This window comes from Alligator mississippiensis, chromosome 1 (genome assembly GCF_030867095.1).
Source record: "Alligator mississippiensis isolate rAllMis1 chromosome 1, rAllMis1, whole genome shotgun sequence".
Taxonomy (NCBI): Eukaryota; Metazoa; Chordata; order Crocodylia; family Alligatoridae; genus Alligator; species Alligator mississippiensis.
In genome coordinates, this window is record NC_081824.1 from 114376533 (window position 1) to 114389929 (window position 13397).

The 13397-nt window shown below is 40.0% G+C and overlaps 1 protein-coding gene across 3 annotated transcripts in view; it reads left to right on the top strand.

Moving 5' to 3' along the window:
- The window catches only part of ENPP3 (ectonucleotide pyrophosphatase/phosphodiesterase 3), a 91557-nt gene that overhangs the window by 50848 nt on the left and 27312 nt on the right, over positions 1–13397 (top strand). For all 3 annotated transcript variants that reach the window (XM_059713092.1, XM_019479662.2, XM_019479663.2), the window contains exons 9-16: positions 578–687; positions 2532–2597; positions 3655–3727; positions 4185–4293; positions 4462–4590; positions 6253–6284; positions 10349–10476; positions 12616–12682. In XM_059713092.1, coding sequence (XP_059569075.1) covers positions 578–687; positions 2532–2597; positions 3655–3727; positions 4185–4293; positions 4462–4590; positions 6253–6284; positions 10349–10476; positions 12616–12682 — 714 coding nt within the window. The remainder of the gene's footprint in view (positions 1–577; positions 688–2531; positions 2598–3654; positions 3728–4184; positions 4294–4461; positions 4591–6252; positions 6285–10348; positions 10477–12615; positions 12683–13397) is intronic.

Below are 13397 nucleotides of genomic sequence, written 5' to 3' on the forward strand. Positions count from 1 at the left end.
CATATATATATATATATATATATATATAATTATAATAATCATAATATATAATATAATAAAGTAACAATAATTTATAATGTATAAAATTATAATATATAATTTATAAATATATAATTATACAATATAATTATATATATAACATTATGTATATAAAATTATATATATATATAATTGAATCTGTCATGAGACAATTAGCCTTGTGATGGCACTGTTGTTGCAATCTGAAATGTAGAGAGATTATTCTCAGTTCATATTAAGAACAAACACCCTTCTCTCTCATGCTCCCAAAATGTCTTTTCTCCATATGTTCTTTTTATGCTGAAAACAGCCAAGAGAGGGCAATATCCCAACACATGTAAATGTTTCTTTTGGTATGCAGAAGAAAAACAACAGATCAGGAAACATTGCAATAGTTAAGCAATCACAAGGAAGGTAAAAGAAACAAATGAAAATGTGACCTTTGCTGTGACCCTCCAGTTCAATGTTTGTGAATTGTTATTTTGGTTTGTCTCTTGTGTCTTACGTATTGTTATTCTGTTACATATCCTGCATGCTTATTTGTGTCCTCTCCCTTCAGATCTGGCTGACAGCAATGAGCCAGAGTTTGAAGGCTGGCACCTTCTTTTGGCCTGGATCAGATGTTCTTATTAATGGAACATATCCTACTTTCTTTAGGATGTACAACAAGTAAGTTTTACTACAGTCCAAAAGTCCAAATGGCTAGTTCAAAACCCCAGAATGACCAATGATATTTCAAGTATTTTGACCTCACAGTTTAACTATAGTTTTTAAGCAAAGTTCTAGGAAACAGGTACCATGTCAGTGTCATGTTTACTTAGAAATTAGCTTTTATAGCTGAGATTTTCAAATAACTTAAGGGACTTGGTCAATCAATTCCTAGGAGTAAGTAATGGGTATTGGATATCCCTGTGCCCAAGATGCTCATTTCAGTCTACAGTAAAATGTAGGGAACTGTCCTATCCTGTTTTTAAATATCAGATAATATTTTATATAATGCAGTCAAATATTTGGGCTTCTCAATTATTCTTTCTAAGAAGAGAATTGTTTCCACAAGCCTAACGTGCCACATCATATAATAATAGGACATTATTTTCCTAATGTATATTGTTTAAAGAAGATTATGTATGTAAACAGGGGTAGATCCAGAGGGAGTGCTGTGGCATGGCCGCACCCTTCTTTCACACTGGATCCAGCCCAGGAGCCTCTGGGAACATTTTTAAAGCCCCCAAAACATGTAAGAATCCCTTTCCTTCCCCCTCCATCCTCACAGGAATGTCCCCTTCCTTCCTTTCCTCTTTCCCACTTTGCCTGCCTGCTGCTGCTGCTGCTTTCACCGTAGTCGGGGGGGACAGCCTCAAAACTACTCTTGCCTGACTGAGCTAGGCTGGGCAAGGGTGGGCTCAACTGGGAGCAGTGACAGCAGGAGAGCCAGTGGGGAAGGGGGGTTCCTCCTTCCCTCTCCTACTCCCATGGGACTGGGCTGGGTGGAGGAACCCACCTGCTGCCCATCTCAGCTGCTCCAACTGTCACTGTTCCTAGGTCCTATGCAGACCAGCTGGAGCAGGTAGGAGTGGATTTGAAGTTTTCTCGGCCTTGGGACAGAAGGGAAAGCAGTAGCAGCAGCTTGCGGAGAGAGGAGCTTTAGTTAAAGCACCCCCACTGACATTTTTCAGCATGAGGATGCTGATACATGTGACACTCTGGGCACTTTAATTAGAGCAGCTCTTGGAGCCGCTTTGATTAAAACTCCCCACTTCCCCTCCACTCCTGGAGGACGTGTATAAATGCCCTTTAAGATAAGCACATCAGGCTTTCTCCTACCAGTCTCTCAGTTGTTGTCATGGGTGGCCAGGTCTGGGGGTCACTCATGTCAGAAGAAGCAACCAAGATCTGAGGACCGTGCGCAGAGTCCAAGTATAGGAGAGTCAGAAACCATAAGATCTGTCTGTGGAACAAAATCAGAGCTCCATAGGGTTAGGCAGAACATGGGGTCAGGAGGCCAGCTGGGTCAGATGTCTAAGAAATCAAACCAGAGTCAGCTTAGGGAGCCAAAGTGTCAGGACAGACTCAGGGTCCATAGGCAAGCCAGACTGGGTAGCTAGAGAATCCATCGGAGAACCATAGAATCACAAGTCAAGGGTAAGGCAGCCTAGATACAAGGTAAAGCCCTGTTGCCCAGAGACTGCTTCTTCTGGGGCAGGGATTTTTATAGGAAAGCGTAAAGGGCCAGTTGACCCTGGCTGCCAACTAAAGTTGCAGGGAATGGGTGGATAGCTATCAGGTTTGGATCAGATCATCTGTGTCTGCCCTGATGGTCAGTTAAGGAGGTAGCAAGCTAAGATGAGTGGTTATGCCAGGCAGGCTGAGACTCCAAGTTCAAGGCTATAGCCTGTCACTGACCAAAGCATGTCTCAATATATGTTTAGCTTCTTCAATGGTAGAATTGCCTTTTTCTTTATCTTGGCATAGGCTTGATGTCAATATCTAATAATTATTATTATTATTTTTAGATCTGTTACGTATCAAGAGAGAATTTCACAAATACTGAAGTGGCTTGATTCTCCCAAATCTGAAAGGTAGTGATTGATAATACTGTATCCAAGTAATCTGTGGGAAGGCATGTTAGAAGCTTTCTAACACTTATAAATTTCAGTTTATTTTCATGCATTTGCAAAGACTATTTGCATCATGGTATACTTAATTTCTTTCATCATATAGTGAGAAAAAGGTAACATATGTCACTTGTATATTTATGAGATATGTATATATGAATGAGAAGGCACAGGTTTGGATGTTTTGTTTTTTATTTAGCTACAGATTCTTTTTTTTTTTTTTTTTTTTACTGAATCAGAAGATACTCAGGTCCTTCCTGGGACCGTAGACATTTGCATATCAAAGAACTTGCACAAGAAAGAATAAATAAGACCAATTATATAGAGTAATCCAGGCTATTACTTAAAATATTACCTTAATCTAGTGCTCTGGAAGTTTAAAGTGTTTGTGTGGGCTATAACATGGTTAGAGAAATATTAGCATAAGCTTCTTGTACTATACATTTGCCCAGAGCTTTTATGAATTTCCTGCACTGTTCTTGGACTCTAGTTGAGTAGTTTGGCTACCTTTGCGTTCCTGTTGTGTTTGCAAATGGTTACATCAAATCATATGACTCCAACTGAATTTTTTGTTATTCAGTTGGAGAAATGAATTTCCCAGTGGATTTCCACTGTATAAATAAATGAAGAAGATGTTTTTCATTCTTTTGTGTGAAGTAAATTCTTGATAAATGGATGGCAGGTTGAAAGGAAACTCTGCCTCCTCACCCAGTAAAGCATAAAGAACCCTGACTCTTCAGGATATAAATCTATTTTGATCCTAGTCCTACTAAGAGCACTTCCTTTCCCTATGTGAGACCCTGATTTTTGCAAGCATGCCTTCCAGTGTTGGTTTCCTTAGTTTCTGGAAACAAACTAAAAATATCAGAGACTACTTCTAACTTCTGAGACTGGCTTGGTTTAGAAATTGTTTATTCCAGAGTTTTCCCTTTGCTTCTGTTTTAATCTTTTAAAATAAAGAGATGTTTTTTCAGAAACTTTCCCAAATTCTCATACTGTTCTTTTGTTGTCTGTTATCTAGGCCTGATTTCTACACCTTGTATATTGAAGAACCTGATTCTTCTGGACACTCGTTTGGACCAGTTAGTGCTGGAGTAAGTTGTATTTTTTTCCCTTGAAGTAAGTTGCTCTGAAATAAAGGTATGAATTAATTTATACAAATCAAAAGAAGTGGTAAATCTCTGAGTCTATATGAATTTGCTTTATGCTGTAGTGAATTACATACACTAACTGCTCTTTACTTCTGGAATTCAGTTCACAGAAGGCCTCCATCACCATGATTTCAATTTATATAGCCTCTTGCTAGGGTCTGGGCCACTAGCATGATTCTAACATTTTCTGGTAAGCAGGAAGGATGTAGTTAATCAAACTGGCAAAAAATGGTCTTGAACCTAGATAACTGCAGGCAAGACTTTAAGATTTTAGCGGGCCCTGTTTAATCCAACTTTTAATGGGGTTAACAAGTGATCCTTCAAAGCAGTGCGATGACATAGTGCATAGGTATATTTATCTATAGCTATGAAATGTTAATAAATCCTATCTATTTCTTAGGTAATTAAAGCCTTGCAGTTAGCAGATCAGACGTTAGGAATGTTAATGGAAGGATTAAAACAGCAGAATCTGCACAACTGCGTAAACCTCATTGTTTTAGCTGATCATGGTAATGTATATGGTTTTTGTAATTGGTTTTCCAGCATTAGTTCCTCTGTATCCTTTTTATTGCCTTCCTTGTGCCTGACATTTACGTTCATTGGTTTTAATAAATCTTTGTAAATAGCCATTAGTGTGTTTAATATAACAAAATAAGTATTTATATATTGTCCTTTAGGGATGGAAAAGACCTTCTGCAACAAACTAGAATACATGACGGATTATTTAAATAAAACTGATTTCTACATGTATATGGGGCCTGCAGCTCGCATTCGGGCTTACAAAGTTCCAAAGGACTACTTTACTTGTAAGTATGAAATAGTGCTGTTACTGCATAATCAGCACAGTAGATAGTAAAGAAATATGAAAAGTAGGTAATTAGTGTTTTGAACCTGAACTGACCAGGACTGTATATCATTAGTCCAGGGAAGCAGTGTCACAAGAATGATCTTTGACTATAACCTTAGATAAAACCAAATGGTAAGAAATCTTTGACTGTAACTTGCCTTTCATCATTCATCAGGCATCTGAATAGACCAGGGGTAGGCAGTCCCGGAGTGTGACACACAAAGGCATTTTGCTTGGCATGCATGCCTCAGAGCAGATGGTGGGGAAGGGACTGGGGCTGCACTGCCACAAAGGATCAGATCCCTTGTGGCTCCCCTGCCATCTGCCCCTGTCACGCCAACATCTTACATGTTGAGGTTGTGGGTGTTTTTAGCACTCTGCCCAACAATGTTGCCGAACCCTGGACTAGACCTTTTATGTGTACACCATGATCCAGACGATCGATGGTTGCCTGCTATAATTTGCATTATTATCTCATGTAGAAAGATAACAGGAAAGGACAGGTTAAGGTACTGGACTTGGACTCTGTAGATTTGTGATCAGCTGCCATTCAGATTCCTTTTAGATTTCTTGTGTGACTTTGGGGAAGTCACTTAAGCTTTGTGTCTCAATTACTCTTTTGTAAAATGGGAAGAGTGCTAATAATGAAGTTACAACTGTAGCGTGACTTCTCTACTAAGCATGTCATCTTTTCAGTGTAGATACTGTCCATATATATCTTTTCCTGGTTATAGTTGAGACCCTTAGACCAGGGATGTCAAATTCACCCAGCTCAGCAGACTAGATGAGGATCACTGGGCTGTTCTGCAGGCTGGATTTGACCGTGTCAGAGCCATTGCACAGGGCCATCTGCAGTGGTGGCCTTAGAGTTGTTGGAGCTCTGGGGAAGAGTGTCATTTGGGGCCCCTTAGAGGCTTAATTTTGATGACATGTAAGCAAGTCAGACATTTTTTATTTCAATTTCACTTTGCTGTATCCATGAAACTGCAATGAAAGTATCTTAATACAATATTGATAATACAATTGATTCAGTGTAATTAATTTTAATTACTTACATAATCATTAACTCATTTCTTTTGGGGCTCTTACTCTCCCTACAAGCATTCCTCTCCTGTAAAAATTGAGGATTCAGTAAAAAAATAAAAGTGAGTGATACCCAAAATTAAGACTCCAGATTAAGGTCTTTCTCATAAAATTTGGCAAGTGAATTGCAGACTCAGATTTGCCCTTCTCTGAAACAATATGTTCAGAGCAGGGAATAGGATGCATAAAGAACCAGAGGTCCAAATTTGATCTGCCATGACAAATCTAGAGTTCCAAAGTGTGACTGGATATACGTGATGAGTTTGTCCTTGAATGTTTTCAGTTTTGCTTTTGGGTGGGTATCATCATGGCAGCTTTTTGCAGTCCATCTGTTTGTGTTTGGAATTGGTGATCTGGTAGCTCATATGCACATAGCTGGGTTATCTATCCCAGTATAACCTGTGTAAACTGATTAGTTTGTGTAGGCTTATATGATATTCATTTTTACAAATAGAAAGAGGTTGAAAATTCTTGTACAAATCTTGGAACCTTCATTAACTTGGATGTAATTTATTCTATTGTCTTTTCTTTTAAACAGTTGATTCTGAAGGAATTGTTAAAAATCTAACAGTAAGTAAATATTTGTATATTTTTTCTTATAGATTTAGTGTCTCTTATTTGTAATTCAATCAACAGACATATATCTGTGGAAATTTTAACTATTGCAGCAATTCCATATTTTAAGTAGGGTATTGACTCAACAGTGTCTCTAGCATGGGGAAAAATTCTGGATACTGCACAGAACCTTTGTAGGAGGGCTTAATTCAAAAGGATCACTCCTGTTCTCTAGATCAGGGGTTTTCAACCTTTTTATGTCAGTGTACCCCTGGTGGCCGGTCAGGAAGGAAGGAGTCCCACAGCAGCCAGTCGATGAGTGGAGGTTGAGGTGGGCTGGGAAGGGGGTCCCCCAGTGGCTGATCAGTGACTGAGGAGGGGGGTGGGTTCCCTGCAGCTGATCAGTGAGCATGCCAGCAGCACCATGGTGGTGGAAATGCCGATGGTGTGGTAGCAGAAGTGCCGGTGGCACAGTGGCGGCAGAAGTGGCAGTGGCAGCACCCTCTGATGAGTACCCCCTGAGGCCATCCCAAGTACCCCCAGGGGTATGTGTACCCCCGGTTGAAAAACCCTGCTCTAGACTAGCAGGGACTGGTTGTTTGCCACTGGAGTGGGTCCACAGATTACATCTGGTCACATACCCTTTAGCTTATTTGCTTCCTCCTGGCCCCACATATCTCCCTCTTGATTCAAGGAGAGCTCTGGATAGGAGCCTGGCCTTTGTATGATGTACAGCATGGTGGTTAGAGTTCAGTGCTAATGCATCAGAGGTTCTGGATCAAGCACCCTCTGTGTGAGTGAGCCTAAACCTGTGTCTGCTTGGCAAGTGCCCTAAACGTTCAGCTATTGAGGCTAAAACATGGAAGATCTACTCTCCCTTCTTTGTAATCTAACACCTGCCGGTCATTGGTTTCTGGCTACCTGGATTTTCATGACTTAGACCCAAGTATGTGTCCAGAATGGGTGCATACCCATACATAGCCAAATAAGGTGAACAAGCATTTATGGGACCTGGCTTAGTTTAAGCCACCTAAACCTGAGTTGGGATTCATGTGAGCAAGCAGTTACTGCTTGCTGGGAGGAGGCACAGGCATCCAGAGGCAAGTAATTGGAGGTGGATGGAAAGAGGGGCTGGCAGAATGGGGGTGGGGGTGGCAGGTCCGTGGAAGCGGTGGTGGGTCCAGAGGGGATTGGCGGATCCGGCAGGGACTGGTGGACATGCAGTGGGTGCTGGTGGGTCTGCAGGGGGTTGTATTCAAGGAGTTAAAAATAGCCCAGTCCAGGTCAGGGCAGGGGGGTAAAACAACACATCTCTAGAGCTGTGGCAAGTGACTGGGTGCACCATTTTCAGGTTTGGTTGGGGCAATCTAAATATAACACTTGTACATACTCATAGCTACTCAGCCAGTAGTTTATTGTATTTCCTAAGTCTGTGTGTGCACACTTAGGTATAGACAGTGAAGAAGTAATAGAATTGCAACCTGAGCAGAAGTGGCAGAAATGTCCCTTACATGGCTAGAAAACCACCATTTAGACACAGGAAGTGAAACAATTCCACTCACAATCTGTTCAAAGATAACACTACAAGAGATCTTTCAGAAACCTACTAAATAATTCATCAGCTCCATATATCACGTAGTGGTTGCCTGTCACTGAATAATCAAAGAGTATTTCATATCCCACTCTAAATGTTTCTTGACTTCAGCTATCAGAAGCTCTAGAGCAGCTCTGCAGAAACTCTGTGCTATCTCACTGCTGTGCTCTGGTGCTCACTGTTCCTGGAATAGAATCTGAGAATTATCAGCCGCTGAGAACAGTTCGGTAATGATGAAATTATAAAGCTATCTTAATGAGCCAGCTGAGTATTCCTTTGGCATAGGAAATTGGGAATCCACAACCAGGCCGTGGCACATACTTTCCTGCTCTGCTGGAGGGACTGAGGTTCAAAGCGAAGGGGCTTGGTTAGAGCAACGTCAAGGAATGACTTTTTTGGGGCCGTAGTAAATCAGCCTTGATATTACTAATAGCTACATGGGATTCCTTTTTTATTGATGACTTTCACTAGTTCAGCTATGATTATAAGCCAACATATAGTTCTGCACTTTCTTTTTTACGTGCAATCTGTTTTGGCTTTGTAAGTAACAGTCAGATTGCACCAGTGTTTCCTATTTCAGCAAAATGCAGTACTTATCATAGATGACAATAGATTGAGATCTGACTGGAGCTAAAATCCAGCCTATCTAGACCACAGCACCTCCCAGTCAGAATTTTTGGGAGCTGCCAAGTTATTGCAATTTGCTCCTTCATAATTTTTATTCATATCACGTATTTCAAATGAGAAATGTGTGTTACTTCTTTAAGGAAGTGCAGAAAATCTGGGCAATATACTAAGGCAGAGTCAGTGGTGGAATGAGGTCATGACATCTAGTGAATGAGCTGGTTTTGTTTGTTCAGGTCTGTGGTGGTTGTGCTCTCTGAGTACTCATTATCCTTTGTGGTTTTAATTTGGGCAGCTTCAGAACTATGGGTTCTTCAGATTCTAAACTAGAAAGAAACACTAACTGTAGCTACCCTCCAGTTACCGTCTGAAGAAAAGCATTTTTATTAAACCTCAAAAGATCCATGAATACAATTTCTAAGTTTAAATTTCCTAAATCTGCCAAATTTTTCTTCTTTAGCATTTATAAGTTAATAAACAAGAGTGCCAAAAGTTAAACATATAGGCTGCCTATAGATGTGCTCCAATGTAATCAAGTCCGCTCCACATTCTAATTAGAATGCTCTAGCATCATCGCAGTGTCATGTGTTAAGCCCCTCCCCACATTTCAAAATGGCTGGGGGGGAGGGGTGGCTCTTGAACTAAAGCTCATCAAATAAGCTTTAGTTCAAGCATCCTGCAGCTATTTTTAAATGTGTGTAGGGTTAATACACGTGACACTGTGGCATTTTAATTAGGGTGGCTGTCGGGGAACCATTCTAAATAAAATACACCCCCTACCCCCAAGCACGTATATAGGCATCCATACTGCCAAATGGCTATTCCAACAATTAGGTGCCTAAGTGGAACTATGTGCCTAAATGAAATCCTGTTCCTCCCTGCTTGAGTTCCTGGAAAACCATTAATGCATTACTTTTGTAACATGTTGCCTCTTTCACCTTAAGGCTAAATATCAAAAAAGCAGAAAGGAAGAGGAGGACCTACCTGCCTTTTACATTAACAGTTTTTGAGGAACTCAAGCAGGGTGGAATAGGATCACACTTAGACACTTAAGTCCATATAATTGCCTAATAGATGGAATAGGATTTGTCCCATAATTTTTAAATGATTTCAGAATGGCACGTCATTGGCTTGTGAAGAGATACTTTCCTTTCCCCTGTCTGTGACATAGTAAGATGGTAGAGAGTGACAAAACAAATTGTTCAGAGACCTTTAGCTACTTACTTATGGAGCGAGAACTCTCACACTTACTCAAGGTATGGATGCCAGTAATATTAGCAATGATATATGCCAAACTCTTTGGGATGTTCTTTGTTTTTTGCACTGATTTGTCAATAGGGTTGTTACATATTTTATATATCTTATATACCATGGAAGCAGGCATCAATCCTTCGGTGCCAGTTTTGACATGTTTCCCATTTCTCTATGGGTGTCAAGAACCACAAATTGAGGTGGAGGAGGGAGTCCTTAAAGAAAGTTGCAGTAGTAGCATCATGTTACTACTCCCCACCCACCAGCAGGATTCTCCCTTCTCACTCTGTCTGTCCATCTGCAAATTAGGAGCCTGGCAGTGCCTGCACATATTATACTACACTGTGGCAGAGGGGCTGCTGAACCTATCGTCTCTTTACAGACTCACCTCAGGACTCCCTGATCAAAGGTCCAAGTCAGTCATTTTCATGACCATTGTCAACTGGGACAGAAGTATCATTAATAGGTTTATGAAGAAGCTATTATTCTAGCTGTCATTTAATATGTAATAATGTATAATAATCACCCTGTTACCTATAATCATTTTGAAAGATGTGTTTATGTCTGATGTTAAGCAAGTTTCATGATTGAGTGTTTACATGTTTTACAGTGCAGAAAGCCCAACCAGCATTTCAAGCCCTACTTGACACCCAATTTGCCAAAACGATTCCATTATGCTTGTAACACTCGCATCGACAAAGTTCATCTTTTGGTGGACCGACAATGGCTGGCTGTTAAGTAAATAAGTTGCTTATACATCTCCCTAAATATGTTTCATTTCCTGACCAGATGTTTCATTTCCTTTCTATTTAAGACTTGTAAGTCTTGCAGCAAAGCCAATAGCTGATCCACTTTCCGACTGTTAGAAAAATGAATGTTTAGGAGGATATGGAAAGGAAATGATTGTATGTCTCTCTAAACCAGACATCCGGTGCTTTATGTGGTGTGCTCATAAGTATTTTCCTCTTAACCCAGCATGGTAAATGAGGAGAATCTAGCTTATTCAATGTGAATTTTCTCTAAATATACTATTATTTTAATGAGGCACCAAAATGATAGTTCTTATATGCTTATTTATTGAGAATACCTCATGCAAAATCTAGTGCTTTTATCCCCTCAAAGTCTTATAACTCAGTCCAGTTAAAGCCAGTTTTCACTAGAATATTTAAAGTGCTTTTCAATGCTTACTTTTATTGTGCACAAACATTCAAATTATCTAGGAAAATTCTCATAAGTTTGTTCTCTTGGTAGAAAAACTTACCCAGAGCTGCATGTACAGACATTTGAATGCTAAGGCCCTTAAAAGTGGAGAGCTTGCAGTGCTAACACTGTGAAGCCAAGCAGGGCGTTTTGTTGGGGCCCTTTTGGTCAAAATTTAGCATTCTCTTTCAAATTGTGTCAGGTTCACAGTGGCTAAAGAAAACAAACACGGTATAGGAGCTCTTTGGTGAGAGACTAAGCCTGCAAATTATCCCCCAAAATGAATGACTTGGAAAGGTATGAGTAACTGAAAAGGTGATAGTTGAAATGGAAATAAGTATCTGACCTTAGTGTAGTAGTTGCTTATGCCATTATAACAATGTGTGTGTCAAAACTGTATAAGTTGTTGGTATCCACATGTTGTGAATCCATAGGGGTAGCTTTTCAAAAGTCCATGTTGTGTGCTTTCTCAACGTGGGAGTGCACACAACTGAGGGTGGGGATATTGTCTGGGTACACATTTTAATGAGGAAGAGAAAAAGTGATGAATCTTAGAAAATCAGAAATGTGAGGCCTTTGCATTCTATTTGCACTCTCTGAAAATGATTGAAAACTTCACATTCCATTTGCCCTTATTGATTCAACTGGCACAAAAGCTTTGAAAATATATTCCGCATGTCCTTTCCTCTTGCTCACTCTCTGCATGTCTTACGTATTCCTAGATCATCTCCTGGGAGTTAAACATTTGCTTTCTTTTGTGATTTAATTGATACTCTCTTGCTCCTTACTCTTAAGCATTTTCTGTATATTTCTGGAGAGATTAATTTTGAATGTAAATTTCATTTACTAAAAAAGATTTTCCAAACTTACCCTTTTGAAAGAAAGGTAGAAAATACCTATTTGGTATTTGACCTCTTTTATTTTAAGTACTGTCAAACATTTGCCCTGGGAATTTTAAGAGAAATACTCATTTTGGTGTGTTTATATTTTCAGTTTTACCATGAAATTCATTGTTCTTCTCAACTAAGCTCTAAGTGCAGTTATAAAAATAAGGTAGATAAGTCAACATACATTAAGCTATTCTGGATACAGGATAGATTCTAAATTACAGCTCAGCAAAGTCAAAGTATCTGTTTCAGTTTGATTTCCAGTTGTCTCAGCAATGAATAAATGACAGCTCTCCTTTCAAGTGTAGTCATTGTAAGCCTTAACAGTGTAGACTCACCTACCTCCACAACTCTCTCAAAACAAAGCATGAACTTTATAGTGAGATATGAACATTTTCAGACTAACAAATTTCAGTGTTCCCTCATAAAGTAAAGGCCTCTGCAATCTTAATTAAATTGTTCCATGGAGACAAACATAGTTTGATTTTCTCAACAGATGGTCTTAATAGGCAAATCCTAAAAGATTATTGTGAAATTATCCTGAAGATTATGTGGTTTTTGGAACTTCTCTGAATGTCTCAATGTAGATGTCATCCTTATTTCTATTTCTATTTCAGAAGTATACATGCATTATATAAGAGCTGGAAACTTAGGAGTAAATTCAGTTTTTGATTAAAACAGTCTCAGTAACTTAAGAGACAGAGCGTGTCATCAGTTTAGTGATTTGGGAAAATACGTATTTATTGTTATATCAGTACTATATTTACAATATGGAACAATTTCTTCATAGGAATAAAGGTTATACATTTTGTGATGGAGGCAACCATGGCTATGACAATGAGTTTAAAAGTATGGAGGTAAGGTGTTTTCTTTTCAAATATCACCTCCCACTATATAGTGAACATAGAAACTGTAAACAAACAATTTTGCTTGTGAACAAGCATTCCTTGCACTTGGTCTAGGTTTAGGGATCTTACTTTAAGCTGCCTAAACCTAAACTGGGAGTGGCATGTGCATCAGGAGTAGTGTGGGCAGCCCAAGTTAAGTAACCTGGGGTCAGGGAAAGGACTAGCAGGATCTGGGTGGAAGGGCTGGCAGGTCTGCAGGGGTTGTTGGCAGTTACAGGCAAGGTTTAGCAGGTCAGTTTGGGGAGGCTGGTGGGTCCAGGCAGGGTTTGGCAGGTCCAGGTGGGGTTTGGCTGGTCTAGGGGGCCTAGTGGTTCTGTGGTGGGGAGGGAGGGCATTGGTGGGTCCACAGGGGGAAAGGGGTGTTACCCATGTCAGAGGGAGCTGGGATGGCTAAAAATAGGCCTATCAGGGGAGGAGGGTACGAACAGCACAACTCCGGGGGTAGAATGAGTGGCTGGGCTTTCACATCCCTGGAACTGTGCTGCATATGCATGCAGGCATTCACTAGATTGGGTTAACCCCTTCATAGATTAGGTTAACTTTCTCAGTCAAGTTAGTGCACCTCCTGAGTTGAATTAACTTAGATCAGGCCATTTAAACCCTGTGAATGCCTGCACAAGTAGACATTTAGATCAACCTAACCCTGGTTAGGACAATCTAAATG